Here is a 20,260-nt window from a genome sequence, read left to right as displayed (position 1 = left end):
CTAAAAATAATTTGTTTAAGCAGAGGCAACCGCAACCACAACTACAGATCTAGCAGGTCAGTGAAATGAAAGAATAATTCTTCATGCCCATAAGTATATTGCAAGTTGCCAGCAAGATGCATATGACCCTGTAGCAAGAAGCTTAGCATAAAGTTCCCCACATTCTCCTCAAACAAAATGACCAAGTATTAGGGAAGGGTGGTGGAGGGAAGGTATACTGCAATACAAACCTGTGGCCTGCTCCTCCACGATACCTTGCACCAGGTATCAGCACAGGGTCATCATCACTATCATCAGTTTCCTGGAAAACAGAACTCCTTGTGGATGATTCTTCATGAGAAGCGAGGCCCGAGGAATCGGGCTGGGACTGAGGTTCGTGATTTGTATTATTTAGGTTGTCAGTGGACTCTCTATTTTGCTGAGTCAGACCTTCTTGCTCTTCTGCTTTGCTTGACAACCTGCCAGACTCCAGGGGAGTGTTTAAGTCCAGGTGAGAATCATCTCCTTGTTCCATACTAGTCTCAGGCTGGTCAGATGCATCATCTGATAGAACAATGAAAACCTGCTAAGTTATCACGCTGACTAGACTTGGTGTACGTTTGAGAACGTTATAAGGTTATAAAATAATATTAATAGAGATAAATTGCTGACAGAGCTATAACTAACAAATGTAACTAGAAATGACAAACCCAAAGGATGCGGACAACTGTATTATACACTAATATGTAACATACCTGAATGTGGTGTTCCAACATTTTCATTCGTAAGTATCAGCTCTTCAACATTTGTAATATCCTCATGTGATTCTTCAAGGACTCCTGAAATTCAGTATTAAAAATATGTAATGAGGTTTGCCTCTGTATGGTTAAAATGGTTATAAAAAAACTTGATAGCCTAGTAGAATGACCTTTGCAAAAAAAATTAATTGAAAAGCTTCTATAATGCATCAATCATCTACATATTAAATGTGAAATAAGAGGAATGAAAAAGAAGGCTGCCTGATTCCAACTACTTATGTTAATACTTCTTACAATATACACATAGCACATTCTGTGGAAAAGTAATATAATTAGCCTAAGTAGTTGAAATCTACTGGTCAATTGCAAGCAGAACTGAGATATATCAATAATCACAAAACTATTTCTAGTCATTTCTTGAATTAGCATAACTCATGCAACCCAATGGATGGGATCCCACAGATCCATTCTGCCAGCAGCAGCATTTTCCTCAACTGCAAGGAGCATCCCACAGATGCAAGAGGCTCCTTGTACTGCCTTTAATGGAACAGATCCGTAGGATCTAATCTAACCCTCCTTTGCAAAGCATTTTATGGGTTGGATCCCACTTCCACGGTCAAAAGGACCTCCACTCTTGGATAACAAGTTTCACAGCTCCGCCCTCCCTCAAGCAGTCTGAAATGCCTCCTGAGACTCTGCTCCTCCAAGGAAGGCCTTGCACCTGTGGAAATGCAGTGCTGGATCCAACCCTACATGCTGGCTTGTTCATAACTGTATTTTAAAAGGTTTTTAAATATTTATTACCTGTCATGAACTATGAGAGATTAGTATTTTGTAATCCATGATACCATTTTACATGGATCTGAACAGATGGTTTTCTTGGCTGAGACTGAAGCCCCAATGAAACAAGAACCATGAAATCAGTACCATGAGTCCAAAAGTACTTTTAACTTATTTTTCTCTAAAAAGAAAATTCCCATACTATATGCCAAGTTACTTCTGTACCTAAGAATAGTTTCAAAAGCACGGCATTGGGCTCTGCTAGTGCAACAGACATCAATTCAGCTGCCTTGGCAGCCACTGTGAGGGCAAAAACATTTTGTAAAATAAGTAAAATAATTAATTCCACTAGGCTACTGCAACCCCACCTCCTCATGAGTCCAGCTTTGCTTAAGCATTGTTATCAGGTTGGAAAGTTTATCTTACACATGGTAGACACAGATTCAGGTGGGAAGCCTTGTTGGTCTTAAACAACAGAACAAAGTTTGAGTCCAGTGGCCCCTAAGAGCCAGTTTGGTGTAGTGGTTAGGAGCACGGACTCTAATCTGGGAGAACTGGGATTGATTCCCCACTCCCTGCCCACACATGCAACTGCTGGGTGACCTTGGGTCAGTCACAAAGTTCTCTCAGAGCTGTTCTCTCTCCTCGAAAGAGCTCTCTCACCCCCACCTACCTCACAGGGTGTCTGTTGTTGGGAGGGGAGGGGAAAGAAGATTGTAAGCTGCTCTGAGACGCCTTCTGGTAGTAAAGGACGGGGTATAAATCCAATCTCTTCTCCTTCTTCTTTAAGACCAACAAAGTTTAATTCTAGATATAAGCTTTGTGTGCATGCCCAGAATTAGACTTTGTTGGTCTTAAAGGTGACACTGGACTCAAATTTTGTTCTCGTAGACACAGAAATGTTTTAATGTTCAAAGACATAAAGGTAGAATATGGACCTTGCTATAGCTATAACTCCACATCTTACTTGATTCTTCACTCTCTGGTGTTGGTGCCTCTGAGCTCTGGGTTCTTAGGGATTCTTCCTGGCCTTCAGGCTTGCTGTGACTTCCACTCCCTCTGGAACTTGAAGCTGTGCTGCTCCTACCAACAAGACCATGCAAAAAGTCAGACACATGCAGTATGAAAACTACAAAAACAGGACAATTTTACTACCACTTCTAATAATCTTTAAAGGTTTGTTTACATTTGTAAAAAGCCAGCTGAAAGACATTTTAGGACAAAGTTTCAGAAACTTTTTGCAAAATCTACCTAATTACTGTTCAATCATATTTATAAAATCACAATACATGCTTGACCCTACAGCATTTATATCATGAGGTCCCTTCCACCTTGTCTCCCATCTATATGAAACCACTGAGAGACACTGTTCAGAGGCATGGAGTGAAGCGTCACCAATAGGCAGACGATGCCTACCTGTATTCCTCCCTATCAACTTAATTAGGTGGATCCCTGAAGCTCCTGACAATCACTTAGAGAAAGTAATGGGATTGATGAGGGCCAATAAACTGAAGTTCCATGCAGACAGTACTGAAATACTGCTGGTCAGTGGAAAAGCCAATTGATAACAATGTGGGGTCAGCCTGTGCCGGAGGGGGTTGCACTTGGAAGGGATGCATTTGGAAGCTCAGGTCTTCTCCATGGCACGTAATACCTTTATTTATTTATTTATTTATTTATTTATTTATTTATTGTATTTGTATCCCGCCCATCCCGTGAGCGGGCTCAGGACGGGTCACATCAACTTCAATAATACAGTAAAGTTTAAAACACAATAAAACATTTACATAAACATTTAAAATCAATAGTTATAGCTCCAGCTGATATATCAGCAATGGACATTCCTGGAAAAGCGGAATTTGTCCGCAGCGATCCATGCTCTAATCACACCCAGGTTAGATTACTATAATGTCCTCACCCCAAAGTCAGCTGATCCAAAATGTGGCAGCCAGAATACAGTTGGGGGCTGGCTACAGGCACTGTATCACCCCTGTGCTGAAAGATCCACATTTGCTTCCGTGTTGGCTCTTACTTTTTAAGGCCTTCAACAGGACCTTTGGAGTACCAGACTACTTTCTACTGTCCTGTCCAGCACATCAGGTAAGATCCATCTCCCAAGACCAGCTCTCCACCCCATCTGCAAAGGTGAGGTGGACAGTGACTAGATACCAGGCTTTTCCAATGGTAGCATGGCCTTCAGGATTCCTTCCCCTGGAAGTTCACCTAGCACCTGCTTTACTGCCTTTTAGGTGTCACACTAAAATATTTATTTTTACCCCAGGCTACTGATTAAAGAGTAATTTTTTTCAGTTGTTTTAGGGTCTGTTTCTAGTCTGAGAATGGTTTTATGGATTTTTAAAGCTGCTCAGTGTTTATTTGATGCTGTTTTTATATCCCTGGTCTGTTTATAATGACTTATAGTGATAATTATGCTGATACTGATCATTTGATACTGATAATTTATGTTGATAACATATGGTAACTTATACTAATAATTTATGTTGTTTTTTATGATTTAATGATATTGTTTTTACTTGTGAGCTAGATTTGATCAGGTATCTGTAGAGGCAGCACATACATTCCCTCAATAAATAATGTATGCATTTAATCAGGGTTAGTAGTTTCTTTAGCATGATGGTGTGTACTGATTTTTGCTACTTTTTAATATATTGTAGTAAAATAGAAAAAAGGATATACTGCACAGTTTAGTAAAAATGAAGGTTTTAGATGACAGCCTGTTGCATATCAGACCATAACAGCAGGCCTGCTGGATTACACCAAATTTCCATTTAGTCCAGTATCCACCATGATCAACCACAATGCCTACAAGCAGAGCACAGAAACAAAGCTTCCACTGTTGCTTCTCTACCACAGTATCCAGAGGTATGCCATCTTGGAACATGGAGGTTGCATTTATACACAATGGTGAATAGCTATCAATAGACCACGATTTTGTTTAATCCCCTTTTCAAGTCATCTAAGCTAGGGGCCACCGCTGTATATTATGGCAGCACACTCTGTAAGCCAATTGTTCAGTTAAAAAGTACTTTCCCCAAACTTACAAAAACCAAAATACATTAGTACATGAAATTAAAAATAAATAAATGACTGCCTCTTCACAATTTTTAAACGTTCCTTCCAGTATTTTAAAGATCTTATTCATGGACCAGATACATTTTCTAAAAACTGAACACACCATATGCTCCTTTCATTATTCTAACTTAATATCTCTTCACTAATCAGACCATTACTACAGTGCAGTACAAGACTATAAAGACAAAGCAAGGTAAAATTGCTACAATGACAGAAGACATGGCTGACAGAGAAAGCAGTCAGCTCTTACCACTCATCCGTGAAGTCCAGTTTTATTGTGCTCGTAGTTGTTCCTTCTGTACTGTAATGTAAACTTAAAACAGGTTCACCTGTTCCTGTCCGTGGGCTCATCTTTTCATCATCTGAAAACAAAGTGTATTTAATTATGACCACAACACATTATATAGTCAGATCATAATTACGAAGGCAATTTGACTTATTCTACTTAATGTGGTCATAACAATTGCTCTTGCTCTTTTAGAATCTTGTGAGGAGACTACACAAAGGTACGTGCTTACATATTAGCTAAGTTTACTTTTCAGCTCTTTGGAAAAGACCTAAAAATACCAGGAAAAGAAAGAAATGAAGCTTTACAAATGTATAACATTTCTTCAGAATCAATCAGTGCCATTCCATGCAGAGATTCATTTAACTTTTTAAAAAAACCACACAGAAATCTATTGTCTAAATATAGTACATCAGAAAGGTTCCTGACAAACATATTTAACAATTTTAAACTATGCTAAATATATGCTGACGACATATACCCAGTCAATACTTTGAAAAAATATATAACATATTTGTTCTGCTTTGAGGAGCTCTAGTGAGTAGACATGTACAAACAATTCTTACATTTCACAGAACACAAAAACTTCAGTGCAATGCATAAGTGTAGATACTTTTACAGGGGGCTACATGCAGGCAACAGAAGCTCATTTGGTGCCCACACTGCTGGGTATTCTGCTCTTGTATGAAAAGAAACTAATTCACAAAGATATAACATCCTAAAAACAACCAAATGGAGAGGAGAATGATATAAGCTGCTTTGGGTCCCCACTGGGGAAAAAGGTGAGTGTGATGGACTACATTTTTAAAAGCTTAGAAGTCCTATACAAACAGGTAAATGACTGCGAAGAGTTAATTCTTCACAGAGCCAGAGCACCTTGAGTGACAGGCTGTTCCAGGTGATCTTAGTTAGCATTTGCTGAACAGAGAAAGACTTCTGAATGGGATGCTGAGGAGAATTCAGCCTGATTTTAGCCCTAGCTACGAAAAGTCAAGTACTGACAGTTTTGGAATTCAGCCCTGACTGAGAGCAGTTTAACACAGACAGGAGAACTGGGGAAAGTTGGCAAGGACAAATGGGTAGTTAGATGGAGACTCCCATTCAGGTCAAGGAAAGGGGATAGATCTTCTAGAGAGAGAAGAAATTTCTCCACCCAGTCTAAACAGGGTGATAGCTCTGAAGAGTACAGAGATCCTTGGTCTGGTGTGGTTAGAAACTGACTTTAGAGACCTTAGGAGTCAGTTAAAAACTCAAGACGAGTACTGGTGTTTCCAGAGAAGATGTTTGGGTACTGGAAGAGTGTACCAGCCTTTTTGAAACTAAAGGAGTTAAGGGATTATTCAAAGAAAGTGTACTGAAGTGTTTGGTGAAAACACTGGAATAAAAACCTCACAATATAAAGATTTAAGTAACTGTGAAAAGCTTAATAAACTCTCTTTAGCCTGAAATATAAGAACTGAAGTCTGTGCATGTACTGATTTTACCTCAGAGTTATCTATATTGAGTTACCGCAGACATTTTACCCCTATTGCACCTGACCTTTCCTCTCTATATTAAATAAAATGTTTTGGCAATTTGGAATATAAAAATGTCTCACATGTTATTTAAGTTAAAGGGGGCTCCCAATCCTTCCGTCATGTTCCTGGGCTGAGCAAACAGCCAAAATATTATACTGTGACAGGGTGGGAGAGCTAAAGGTCTTCAAGAAAGAAGAAAACACATTACTAGGGCAGCTTAATCAGAACAGGGAAAATGGATTGGAGGGGAAATTGTGCCTCTGAGGGACAGAAGAAGCACAAAGTCAAATGTTTTGCTTCAACTCCCAGATAACAGGTAGCAATGTCAACTAAGAAGAGACAGACTAATCACTGAAGGAAAGGAAATGGAGGACACACACACCACTGTCAAAGAGCAGGAATATGGGTTAAATGGTGGCTGCTCCGAGTTGCTGGCCCAATATCTTGTGTTTGCCTAGCTTGCCCTAATGGTGCATTGGCAACCAGGGATAGCCCTGATATCGCTCAGAGGTTTGGTTCAGATCCTGGGAGTGCCGTTGGAACTTTGTTGCAGGAGTGATTCTCCCACTTCCTGAATCTGAAAGGATGGGTGGGGGGGAGAGACGTGTGTCATTGTGGGATAGAAATGATGTAAATAAATAAATATGTTATGTACCAGAGCAAAGATCCTAGACAAGAGGTCTGCTTCTCCAACATTAGCCTTAGGTAACATGAGCGTGGACTATAAAATCAACTATTCTGATTCTAGGGTTTCCTTCAGCCCTCCACAATTCAACAGAGAAACAGGCACTGGCCCCTCCATGCCACACATGACTGTGTATATCCTTCTACAATACACCAGTGGACTGGATATGCACAGGAGCTCCTAACAGTTAGTAATTCAAAAGAGAAAATGCTTTGGGCTGTTCATCCAGTGACACTAGATTGATAATTTAAATTCATTTTGCAAATTGCACATAGTTCTGAAAACAATGGCATATAAACACTTTCTAACATATGCTGCAGGGATAAAGAGGGAGCAACAAATGGGCCAGCTACTTTCCCCATTTTTTGCTTTACAAAAAAGCTTATCCCGAAAATTCTAGACAGACTATGCACCTTAAAGACACAATAAAGCAGGGAAACAAAAAGATTGAAAGGACCCTCATCAATATAACAGGAAAGGAAGATGGAAATGGAAAAAGGACCAAACCCTGTCACCTTCTCTCCATGCCCCCCTCTATGATAATTACGTTCAGATATTGTACATTATTAGATGCTCAACAGGGTGTTGTTGGGCTAGCATTGTGCTATTCCAGACTGTGTTATTCTTTAGGGCAAAGCAAATGCCAATATATGGCCAGGATTTGGAAGGCATGAATGGAAAACTGTAAGCTGGAGCATTAAACTCAACCTCATTATAGTACTTGTGTTTCATTTGTTTAACCACCAAGCTAGAGACTTCAGTAATACTCCAATTTAAACTAATACATGTAAAGAGATTCTGGTCACATTTTAAAAACAATTTTCTGACTATAAAAAAACAACAATATATAATAAGAAAGGGTTACCTCTAGACAAAGGCTTGTATCCAAATAACTAAGCACTGTGTACATGTATTGGGGCTTTTCCAGTCCCCCTTCTTACTCTAGTCACTACTGTTCTTGGGCAACCCCTATTTGCATACAGTCATGTTTTATACCTGTGCACAATGTTCTTTGGATTGCACCCAAAGTCTTTAAGCTTTGCTTGCTTGGCAGATTAATTACATAAGACACTGTAGTATCAGTATGGATGTTTTGCCTCAGTCAAAAAGGAAGAGCATTTGCAATGTCCAGAACTGCCAAGCCACAATGAGACCAGTCAGTAAAAGTACCTATCTCACAGTACCCAGACAGACGACCTAAATCCAAATAACACTTCAGCATGCTTAGCTTTCAATAACTCACGGTGATAAAAATGGAGGAGTCTATATGTACTTCTATGCAATAAATGAAGTCCAAATGTAAATACCTCTTAATCCAGACTCCGTATAAATTAGTTATGATGAGGGTGTTTTTCTTAAGATCGTAATGAGAAACTTGCACATACTCATGCAACAATTGTAGTTGGTGAACAGCTCTGCTTTTAATCTACTGATTACTTTTTAGTCTATTTAATACATGTAGATACTGCAAAATTTCAGTGTTTTTTATTTTTGAGAATCTGAAGGAAAAAAGCAACAGCATTTTGGTGTAAAAACTTTCATGACAATCTGATTAACTGCATTTGTAAAAATGTAATCTTAATGTGTACTTGTATCTCTGTAATATCAACTTTGTGGATAAGGTGGCTCCTGCAACGAGTGCAGTCCACCTTGGAAGGAAGATCACCTGTCTTTGATAATGAGAAATAAATGCTTGTGAGTCTGTACCTAGCATAGTCACATCCAAGATTTTGGCCCAAGATTCAGATTTTCAGTCTCCTTCTCAGGGCCATCAGCTGGGCCACACACTTATTGGCTTCTTTTAGGATTACTATGCATGCCTGTTTGGGAAACTAAAGCACATGTAATCTGGGAATGAGAAGCAATAATCTGGAATTAACAATTTAACTATCTTCTATATTTAAGACATGGCTGATTTGTATTTTTTTTAAACGTGTGATGAATAATCCAGGTCTTCTAAACAATCAAGCATGTTTACAAATATTATATGGCAAGATTCTAGTGGTGGGTTCTTCCACCCTGAACTGCTATTTAACTTGACATTACCAGATCCTGCCCTTCAATTTATGCCTACCCAGGAGTTAGGATGCTAAGGACCTTCACTTTCACCTCAAAGTATGCATGGCTTGTGCAGTCTACCTACCCACTTTTTGAAGCAGACACTGAAATAAGCAGAGCCTACTGGAATGGCGTTTTAAGCACTAAGGCCTGTTTCTCACATGTGAGGCCTGAAATCTTGCTTCAGCACACCAATACATATAAATCTTATACCCTGGAGCAAAGTAAGACTTAGACCTTCTTGCAGCTTGTTTCTGAAATGAATGGTTATATCAATCAGATGGACTTTTCTTTCTTAAGTTCATTAACAGGCCACTGTTGCTTTGCAATCTCTTAACATACCTGTCTACAAGAGTCAGCAACACCAATCATTAAAAATAACTACAAGAAACTATAGACTTCCTGCTCCATGGCACAAAACCATCAAAAATGATCATCTTAGACTGAAATTACAATTTATAAGCTCAGGGTAGCACTCTCATCATTACGTTTCCAGCCAATGACAACTGCGATGCTGCTTGGATGATTCCAAAACAACCCTGTAGGTCAGCATATAATTATTGCCATCATCTGTCAGTTTTATTTGTGAATTGTTGCTGTTTTAAACTTGGTACTGTATTATTAATTGTTTTAAGCCCTGTATTGTTTATGTTATTTTAACTTTGTTAGCCGCCTTGAGCCAGTGTGCCCAGCAAGGCGGGATACAAATAGAAACAATAAAATAAATAAATAAAATAAATAAGTATTTGTGGAACCTCAATTGAGGATCTGCCATATTACGTTTTAAATTGTCCCTTATACTCAGAACCAAGGGAAAGATTTCTCGCCATTATATTGTCCGGTCTCCATCCTCTTTCGGACTCTGATAAATTAATCTCTATGTTGTCAGATACAGATTCTTTCGTTTCCCACAGGACAGCACTTTTTGCCATAGCTGCCAAGAAAATAAGAGCAAATGTAGCAACTAGGAAGGTATCAACTGATACAATGTCTGCTAGTTAGTTTGTTAGAAACAATCAGATTTTAAAGCTGACTAAGTCTTAGATAATATGTATTAATTATATTGCTATATTTTACTGAGGTATTTTATTCTTATATCTGTAAGTACATTTTATTATGATTTCAGATTGTGAAGGCCTATAGCCATATACAGTAAATTTTCTACCTACCTACCGACTTCCTTTTACAGTGCACTAGGGCTGCAAAGTCCTCACTGGGGCTCCCATTTCCTGTTGCCACTCCAAAAATAATACCAAAAAATCCATTGGGAAAATCCAAAAGTGATTCCTAGAGAGGTATGACATCACTCTGTCTTTGCTCTGAAAGTGACTTCACGCTGTCATCAATGACACCACCGCCCCATCCTTGCCCCTCCCATGTGCCCACATTTAGCCTATTAGATGCAGTTTATTACCTAGCAAGTTATATTGAAATATAATTTAACAATGGAAATTTATTTTATCACAGACCACCATTTTGCTTTATACTCAAAATGGAGTCATTCTGTTCTAAAACTCTGTTGCCTGTTCTAAATTATGAGTTGTGGCTGATTTGAAAGGGCCACTTAAATAGCCCCCTTCATTGCAGGTGATGCTGTTCAACTCTTCCAGAAAAACTACTAATATGGGTAAAGCAAGAAAGCCCCATTACAGGAAATGATTTCAATCTAATTATTCCTCAACACATTAGACTGGAATAAAGGTAAAGGTAAAGGTTCCCTTGCTCGAAAGCCAGTTGAATCCGACTCTAGGGTTGCGGTGCTCATCTCCGTTTCAAAGCCGAAGAGCCAGCGCTGTCCGAAGACGTTTCTGTGGTCATGTGGCCGGCATGACTAAACACCAAGGTGCACGGAACGCTGTTACCTTCCCACCGAAGTGGTCCCTATTTATCTACTTGCAATTTCTTGCTTTCGAACTGCTAGGTTGGCAGGAGCTGGAACTAGAGACGGGAGCGCACCCGGGTCTTGAACTGCTGAACTACTGACCTTCCACAGCCTGCAGTTCAGCGTCTTAACCACTTGAGCCACCGCAGCTCCGTTAGACTGGAATAGGAGGCCCTTAATCCTACAATTCTTTATACTGAAGCAGTCCATCTTATTGATCACATTTTATTTGTGTCTAGACTACAGAAAACAAAAGTGTTAACAAAATAAGAAATGACGCAGCCAGTTATTAGTACCTCTATAACAGAGTGATGATAAACAGCACCAAATGCGAAGAACAGTCAAGCAGCAACTGCATTATTTTGTTCTTGATGGGAAGCATTTGAGCAAACAACAGCAGCACAAACTAAGTAACTACACCAGCTGCTTAATAAACCTTGACAAATGACAACCTGTAGGCTGAGGGTCCTGTGAGGAGCCCTTAGGGGAAGACTGATCAGAGCTGGAAGACTGTTGTGCTGAACCCTCAGCTATCTCTCGCTGTCTCTGCTGTTCAGCCTTCTTAAGCCTCAGCCGCTGCAGGCCCCTACGGAGTATAGCTAACTCTGGCGCCATTAATTCTGACAGACAGGAAAAAAAGGGTGTAAAAAGAAACAGGCATAGAACATAGGATAAAAAGAACATAAAGACTAAAGAGCGAGGTAATACTGAATAGAGGAATAAAAGCAGCAAAATTCTTTTTTAAAAGCAGATTACTAATACTCAGTAAATGGTATGCATGAAAATAAAGCATGCTTTATCTGAATTTATCCATTTTAAAATTATGTGAATTATGAAGCTCATTTCTCATGCTTGGAGCCTCCACCAATCTCTCAAACAATGAAGCAATTATGTGAAGTAACTTAAAAGAAAAAGCTAAAATGGTATGACACACATGAACTGGTATTTGTGATTTAATGGGTGGTTCCTTCCTGAACACATTAATGCATGTAAGATTTTAACATAGAGTTTAACATGGAGTCAAGGAGACCAAAGGCCTGATCAGCATATAGAAAAGTCTTTCTTTTTTAGGAAAGTGGCTGTTGCCATCAAAGTTTCTGTTGGGTTTAAGAAGATTTTCAACCCTCCCCATTAAAAAAAATCACACTTATAATCTTTGTTTAATGAGTAAAAAACCCTAAACTAATGGAAATAGAGTAGCTTATCTCAAAGTGGTCCTGAGGCAAATACATGGTTAAGAAATACTTTTGAGATGACAATGTAGCCTTTAAAAGGTAGACAAGAAACATACTGTCATGAAAAACAAATGAAAAGCAGCAGTATATCTTCTGTACCAAGCTAACATTGTACAATATAGAACTTAATAATGTGACCTGACTTCCGTTTTTATTTTGCTGAACTGATCAAATTTTGCTAATCTGGTCAACAGGATCAAGAAAACCACTGTTTCTGGGAGATATGGACTGAGAACAAGGAAAGATTAAGATAGGGACTAAAAGTTTGATTGAGAAAAAATGTGACTTTCTTCCTTTTTAAAAAAGGTTGATGAAAATTTTCTTTAATTTCTTCTTTGTTAAGGAAGATCAACTGGTGTCTGACTAATGTGGGCATATAAAATCTTCTCATATTTACTGTTTATTTAGGGACTTATGTAGCATCTAATAGTTCTGTAATATGAAACAAGTCTGAGTGACAACTGCTTTAAGCTGAAATGGCAAGATTTTAGTAAGCAGGGTGATTAAACTGCTTTAAAATCCTTAACCATTTTGCTGTTTTGGGCTGCATGTCCCAAAGAGAAGTTTGGCTGTAACAGCCACAACACAGTGAATGGCAATAGTTTGAATTCTGAGTACCTTGAGCAGAATTCCGTTCAAGAATTAAGGCTTTCCTACCTCTTCCTTCCCTCTGTAATCCTTTGTATCCCCCAAAAGCCTGCTCCTGATGGTTGGGGCCACAGTAGAATGTTACAGAATATGGTACAGGAGCTACAGTAGGAGGATGGGATTCCAGAAAAATCCAAGGCTCTCTTTTATACAAAGTAGAAGTACTTTCAGACAGCCCTGGGGCCCTGCCAATACCCATTTATCATTACTGAGGCTACATATTTAAGAAGAGGACAGTGGAGTGCCTAGGGGAGAGGACAAACCACTTGATATGGGGCCTAAGAAAAGGGAAATTGCAAGAACTTCCTAGTGACACAACTCTTCCAAACAGGATAAGTTAAAAAGTAATCATATCCTATCAGTCACTTTATGTAAGTCCACGCCACAACTCTTAAGTACTCTGACAGAGATAATACCTTTCCTAAAGGCACCAAATCTTTTGGAATACAAAAAACTCTTTGTTAGTGTCCCTTTTGTAAATCAAGGTGCTTTGAGCATATAGTAACTACCCTCTCCTCAACAAAACAGTGCTTTGCAGTAACTATGTAGAAGTCTCTCACATTCACAAATCTGGTGTCCATTTGGAGTAACTCCATATTATAGCTAAGCAAGTACATTTTAAAGGTTAAAAAAATGACTGCTTTAAGTTTGAGCTTAAATCTGAACATTAAGATTAAGAAAACTAGATACCTAATTTTGAAGATCTAAATGGTAGACTAATTGTTCTGTATCAATGTAACAGAGCAGAAATATAACTATTTAACGTCTGACTTCTAATATTTTTTCTTGGAAAAGTCTGGACAGCCTTGGTCAGAGTTCCAAACACCATGGAATTAGTTCTGTAAACTTCAGGGGGCCTTGGTTTCTTTTTCTTCAAGAAATAGCACCCTATGCTACAAGACAGACAATTTCAGAAACCAAGGGAAGCCATTTCAAACGCAGTTTGTGACACAAGGAAGTCTTCTGATCAAAGGGGAAAAGTCCAAAATTCCACGAGCAATGAGCTTAAGCAGCTCTTTGAGCCCAGCCCTTGATTTCAGACACACTGTTTTTCACCCTATCCAGGTAATGAATGAACAAGCCCATATGAGCAGGGTGGTGGAGGTGGATAAGAGTATCTTCAAAATGATCAAATGACCTATTCTTGACTTATAACATAGGCTAAATTAGATCAGGTTTGTGATCACTTCAGCCCCTGACAAACTGAGCCCGCTGACAGAACATTAGCTCATACTATACGAAATGCCTTAACTTGTGGAACAGGGGTCAGCACCTGCACTTACTGGCCAGGCTGACTGCTACTGGAGGATGGAGAACATACATCTCCAGAGCACAATTCTTAATCAGGCTCCTACATCCATTAATCTTGGTCCACACTTTCACATTCAAAACATACTATGATCTAAACTAGGTGCAATGGTGTTCTTGTGACCACCGTGAGGACGCTGCTGCCATTGTAAAGTAATCTAAAAATGCTGTGAGGGCCTGATCCTGATCAGGACTGCAGGTTGGTGGACTGAAGCACTCTTGTCCATCCCCCCCCCCCCCCCCCCAGTATCTGTGCTGCATGTGCTGAAATGGCTGCATCCCCACCACCATCCCCGCAGCAATTTCAGCACTTGAAAAGGTTCAGGAGGGGAGAAGAAGAGTGCTACACTGTGGGCTCAATCAGGATTGGGCCCTCCCACCATTTTTAAACAGCTTTAAAATGGCAGCAGAATCCTTGCAGCAGCCACATCTATAGTCTGGCTCTGAGAGCTCCTTCACGGGTAACCAGAAAGCCATTTGCTGCAGATTACAATGTTTGCTTTGAATCTCTGAACTCTCAGCAGATAATTTTATACCATATTAAATGGCTCTCAGGTAGTCTCCAAGTTCAGTCTTAGAACTGAGCAATCATAATGCTTCATTAGATGAATCTGATATTTTCCTACACAAAAAAATACCCAACATCACATGCAATGATTTCCTGTAACTGAAGCAAGATAAACATTTGCACAGTTTACATACATGTACAGAGGTCTATCCAGTTACATTTTCCCTATGCAAAGATCACTTCTATGCAGGCAGTGTGTTTTACGTTTCTATACTGGCTTGCTGCCCTGAAGGAAACTCACATCTTGATAAATTAGATTATGCCATGTCATTAGCATAAATTAAATTCCACTATTTAAAATAATCTAATATGCAATTGCAATCAAAACAATGAAGAGTATAAATCAGAACATGTAAACTGTCTAAATAAAATTAAGAGACTGCTACTATTACTTTCAGTACTTCCTTCTGGCCATAAATTATAGCCTTCACCTCTCCTTCCCTACAATGCTTACTTTAACCAAAGCCTCCATTCTTTCCTATGTTATATAACTGTGCCTCCCTGCCTAGTGAAGATGCTGTTATTTGCTTTCTACATCCATGACTCTGATCCAGATCAAAGATACTCAATTCACGTGAGAAATGGTGCACATGTAAAAAGAGGTGGAGAAAAGAAGCTAAGCCAAATTGAGGGGGGGGGCTCTTAATCATCCAGCACAAAATCCCTATGCAACACAGTAGTTCCATGTTCTGTGCATATAATGTTTCAGATCTGAAAGGAGACAGCAGATCTACTTGGATTCCTACTTTTTAGCTATACCTGCTATTGATAAAGCATTTGGATATCTAGAATGGAGAAAAGCCTGGTACAAGAAAGCCCAAGGAACAGATGTCTCATTAGTTATTTAATATAACTATACAAACTTTAGCAAAGGCGGGGATACAAAGGACAACTGATTGTGTACTCTTGAACAGTAATCCCCATGCCACAAGCCAAGCTGCTTTAGGAAATTAAGTGTCTTTCAAAAGCAGTTTGTGATATGCCATTAGGTTCTGATGTTCAAAGTAAAAAACAAAACACTGAGTTGGACCCAGTATTTCCACTTTCCCTATGGTGCAGCAGAACCACCTTCATGGGCAATGTTATAGTTCATGTTATAAAATGGAGTTACTTCAGATTTAATACATTACCTGTGCAAAAATGGTTTTAGTCAAAATAATAATAGTTAGAATGACTTCAGGGCAAGTCCCAGACAGACAGGGCACATTGCCACCAAACTGTTGGGGAAAAGCTGCAATGCAGGCATGATTCCTGTAACACCCAAGTTGTTCTATAAAGCTGCAGAAGAGTCCTAGGGCTAGCCCTATTATTCTGTGCTTTCGGGGGGTAGACCACAACTGATGTCTAACTGTGTTGTAGTGAGTTACAGCCAAACTCCAATTTTGCAGAGGCATCTAGTGAAGTTCTAAGTGAAATAATTAGTATTTACTGTTAAAGGATTTGTAGTTTCACCTGAACTGCCCCTCTTTGAAAACATGTACTCCCTTACAGCCACATATAAAACTTAAGTTGAATACTGATACATTAAATCCACATTCCAGTTACATCACACACCCAACAAACCTGAGTAGATGAGATACCTAAAGCATTCCAAGGTTGAAACTTAGTTAAGGCATACCAGACTGATGGAGTGTAGGAGGTACGGGGGTCTCCAAGGAAGGTCTTTGTTCATTGTCAGGTGATGACACTAAGGAAGTAGAAGGGGGGCTTTCCGTTGAGGAGGAGGTTGAGGGAGCTTGTGCTGACATTGTGGAGGATGATGACTGAAGCTGTTCTGGACCATCCACTTCCATCGTGGCCTCTGTTTCAATACTTGCAAGGGCACCAGAAGCAGCAGAGACATCTGATCTACTAGTCCCACCTTTGAAGAAAAACAGCCAATCAACTTAGTAACAAAGAACTTACTTCTATGTTGCTATGTATCTCATAAAAATGAACTGCATAACACAGTACATCATGAGAAAGGATTTTAAAAGGTTTGCAACCTTAAAAAAAATCTATTAAATTCCACTTCCTACTACAAAACAACCTCACTGATATTTCATGTTGAAGAAGACCGTGGGGGTGTTAAAGGTAGTCACCTCTAGACCGAGATCTTCCTCGTCCTCTGTTGCTCTGTGCGACTTCACTTGCTTCTTCAAACCACCTTGACAACATGTCAGACATCCTTTGCATTAATGAGACATTAGGGCTCTGCTCCCCTGTATGTAAGCAGAGATGATAAAGCTTTTAACAAAAGTAGCACAATACTTCTGAGCCTCAACTGTGGTTGCCAGGTCAAATCTTCTCCCCAGTGGGGGGATTTGGGGGGGCATTCCAGGAAGGGCTGGGGACTTCCCAATGTGATGACATCACATGGAAGTGACGTAATCATGACTGGGAAGCTGGCACTGTGCACGCCTGAACTGCAAGCGGCGAATTTGCTGCTCGGAGTTCAGGCACAGGTGGCCCCTGCTTGGAAAAAACCACTTAAAGAGACGGTTCCCTTTAAACGTTTTTTTGCAAGCGGGTGCCACATCCTTCAAAGCGGTGAATTTGCTGCTTGCCGTTCGGGCACAGGCAGCCCTTTAAATGGTTTTTTGCAAGCAGGAACTCCCCCGTGCATGAACTCCAAGCAGCGAATTTGCCGGTTGGAGTTCAGGCATGCGGTGCCTGCCTCCTGGGACTGGCAGCTGCTCCTCTCCCTCCCCTCCTGAGAGATTAAAGGGCCCTTCAGCTGATCTGCAGGCCACATGCTCCTGCCGATCACCTGGAGGGCTCTTTAAATCTCACAGGAGGGATGGGGTCAGGCCTGTAGCTACAGTGGGGCATCTTGGGGCTAGGCCCCCTGACGTGCTGGCAAGGCCCCCTGACTTTCCATCTAGCCTAGGGTGTCATGGCCTTCTCCCCCAGATTAAATTGATTAGCCAGTGCCCCCTGAGAAATTTAAATGCCCCCTGACTTTAAAAATCCTGGCTACGGGTCTGGATGGGGTGGCCACCATCGATGCTGTTGGGGGTGGGGCTTCCCCAACAGGCCAGCTGAAAAAGCACTGAAATCTTGCCTATTCAGGCCTCAACAGAATGACAGTAACTGCTTAAAATGAGAATAAAAACTGAAGAGTAAAATTAAATTTTGTAAAATAAAGAGCTATAAAATATCTTCCAAGTCAATTAAGGCATAATTGTAACCTGTTTTTACAACCTGCCCCTTTCTTTATTAGAAAACAGAAAAGGAAAGGAGGAAAGCAGGGGTTAAGAGAGTGTGATGAAAGGGAGTAAAGGAGAAAACAGTGAGCCAAGTGAAACAAATATAACATCCGCAACACAGCAGACAACACATATTGTTTTAACTTATAATTACACTGTTGTTGCTTTTTAAATTGCAGTTATCTCTAGCAGCTATGCTTCATAGCTCATCAGGAACCTAGGCTCCCATGCCCTTCACATGATTTGCTTGGTAATGACACTGGCAATCCATTCCTTTAGCTGTTTTATTACATGATGGGATGGATTCTGCAGCTTTTTTGCTCAGTCTTAGCCAATTTCCTCATTATAGCTCCTGTCCCACATGGATTTTATTTCTGGAGATCCTATGATCCACAAACTTAGCCTTTTTGGTGGTCAAAAGGGACTCCCTCCTCCCTTATCTACCAGTGGGAAAAGGCTGGAACCAGGGACAGGGCTCAGCTAGAATGTTCTGCCTTACTCTCAAGCTTTCTACATGAAGCAAGTTGCTTTACATTCAGTCATGTAATCTTCAGCTTGCAGCCTGAAGTGGTATGTATCTACCTTTCATTTCAAACATAGAACACAGCTTTGTCTAAGAACTTGCCAGTGAGTACAAAGAAGTGGTACATGCCTTGCATGCAGAAGAACCCAGGTTTAGTCCCTGACATCTTCGGTGAAAAGAATTTCAAGCAGCAAGGCTGAAAAAGACCTTGCTCTGCTTCGGCATTTGGAGACCCGCTGCAGTCAACATAGAGTGCTGAGCTAAATGAACCAGTGATCTGACTCAAATCAATAAGCCAGATTCTTATGTCCATGTTTACCAAAAAACATATTTCTTATCTCCAAGTTAGCCAGCTCAAATCTGTTTTTGTACAGTTCTGGCAGACACATATGCCAGGTATGAACTACAGATGCAACCTATGAAAGTTTGTCTTCACAGCTTCACATTTGCCATTGTTTTCCACAACACTGAGAACGGTACCATTTCCCCCAATCACTGCAATATGTCGAACCAAGATACTGACTCCATTATGCTACACACTTCACAGGCACTTTATAAGACATAACTATTTTCAGCTTATAATATGATAGCAAAAAAACTTAAAATCTTTAAAACAACAGATGCATAGTAATTGAAAGAATTAAAAACAAATAATAAATTGTTTTAAACTGACCAAACTATTTTAAAAAATACACCAACATGTAACCCAGCAAGCCTAAAATGTTCTGAATAAACAAAATTAGGTAATAAAAATTAAAAAATTAAACACTAAAAAAAAACCAAACAGAAGGGATAAAAGAAAACTCACCAACAAAATAAAAAGAATGCCTAGGCAAATAAACATGTTTTCATCTGGTAATGGAAGTTGATGTGATGGGTTGCACATGAAAAGCAGGTTTTAAAATGCTGCTATTTCAGAGAGCCTGGGGGGTAAGGAGTTAATCTTCCCTGAAGTGGATAGTTTGACTGGCTGCTCTACACGCTCTCTGACTGGCCAGCATCAGCTGAGAGAAAGTATATGATCAGCTGTGTACTGGAGAGAAAAAGCCTTTCCTTTGGAATCAGCAAGCCAGTGAGCTGGTGTCTGACAGAGAAAGAGCTGGCCGGAGTCAGTAGTTCTGACAGGATTGGTCAGTCAGGTTCTTCTTCTAAGAGAAGAGAAAATATTCCTTTGCCCTAATTGAATAAGAACTATTCTGATAGAGAACTGTAATTCTAAGTCCAGAAAGCTAAAAACTGTTTTACACAAACATCACTACTGGGAGAGAGATTCAAGGGTGACTGGGTTGTTAGGCTGTAACTCCTAATCAAGCCAAACAGAAAAGGAGTATTGCTTCTTAGGGAAAAGAATAATAATTGAAAATGGGGTTGAGCTCTGAGGAGAACCAGGGTCTGTGGTGAAGGGAATAAGCCTTAGACACCTCAGGGGTTGAAAAGATCTAGAAATCTCTGAAAATAAGCTACAACACACTCCTGTTTGTCTTAAGAATTGATTCCTGTATAAAATATAACTTTTACCCAGGGCTTTTTTGTAGAAAAAGCCCAGCAGGGACTCATTAGCATATTAGGCCACACCCAACAGCCGAACCTCATTAGCATATTAGGCCACACCCTCGACAGCGCCGCTCATTGGCCTATTAGGCCAAACCCCCATGCCTTCCCTTGGCTTGCCCAGGTGCCCCATGGCTGCGGGGAGCCCAGGCAAGCCAGCCCTTGGACAGGCTGGGGATGGCATGGGGAAGCATTTAAATG

At 40.1% G+C, this 20,260-nt stretch overlaps 1 protein-coding gene across 1 annotated transcript in view; it reads right to left on the bottom strand.

The window, feature by feature from the left end:
* The window catches only part of DCAF6 (DDB1 and CUL4 associated factor 6), a gene marked incomplete at its 3' end in the record, with an annotated part of 58,989 nt that overhangs the window by 6,653 nt on the left and 32,076 nt on the right, over positions 1-20,260 (bottom strand). The window contains exons 9-15 of the mRNA XM_015413023.1: positions 16,879-16,998; positions 16,416-16,658; positions 11,491-11,658; positions 4,861-4,972; positions 2,485-2,600; positions 735-818; positions 231-543 (exon numbers count right to left, since the gene is read on the bottom strand). Of these exons, the coding sequence (XP_015268509.1) occupies positions 231-543; positions 735-818; positions 2,485-2,600; positions 4,861-4,972; positions 11,491-11,658; positions 16,416-16,658; positions 16,879-16,998 (1,156 nt within the window). The remainder of the gene's footprint in view (positions 1-230; positions 544-734; positions 819-2,484; positions 2,601-4,860; positions 4,973-11,490; positions 11,659-16,415; positions 16,659-16,878; positions 16,999-20,260) is intronic.

The sequence above is a fragment of the Gekko japonicus genome, unplaced genomic scaffold, assembly GCF_001447785.1.
Source record: "Gekko japonicus isolate JY-2015 unplaced genomic scaffold, Gekko_japonicus_V1.1 scaffold2497, whole genome shotgun sequence".
Lineage (NCBI taxonomy): Eukaryota > Metazoa > Chordata > Lepidosauria > Squamata > Gekkonidae > Gekko > Gekko japonicus.
Note: the sequence above shows the minus strand (reverse complement) of the source record. Positions and strands in the feature narration are given on the sequence as shown.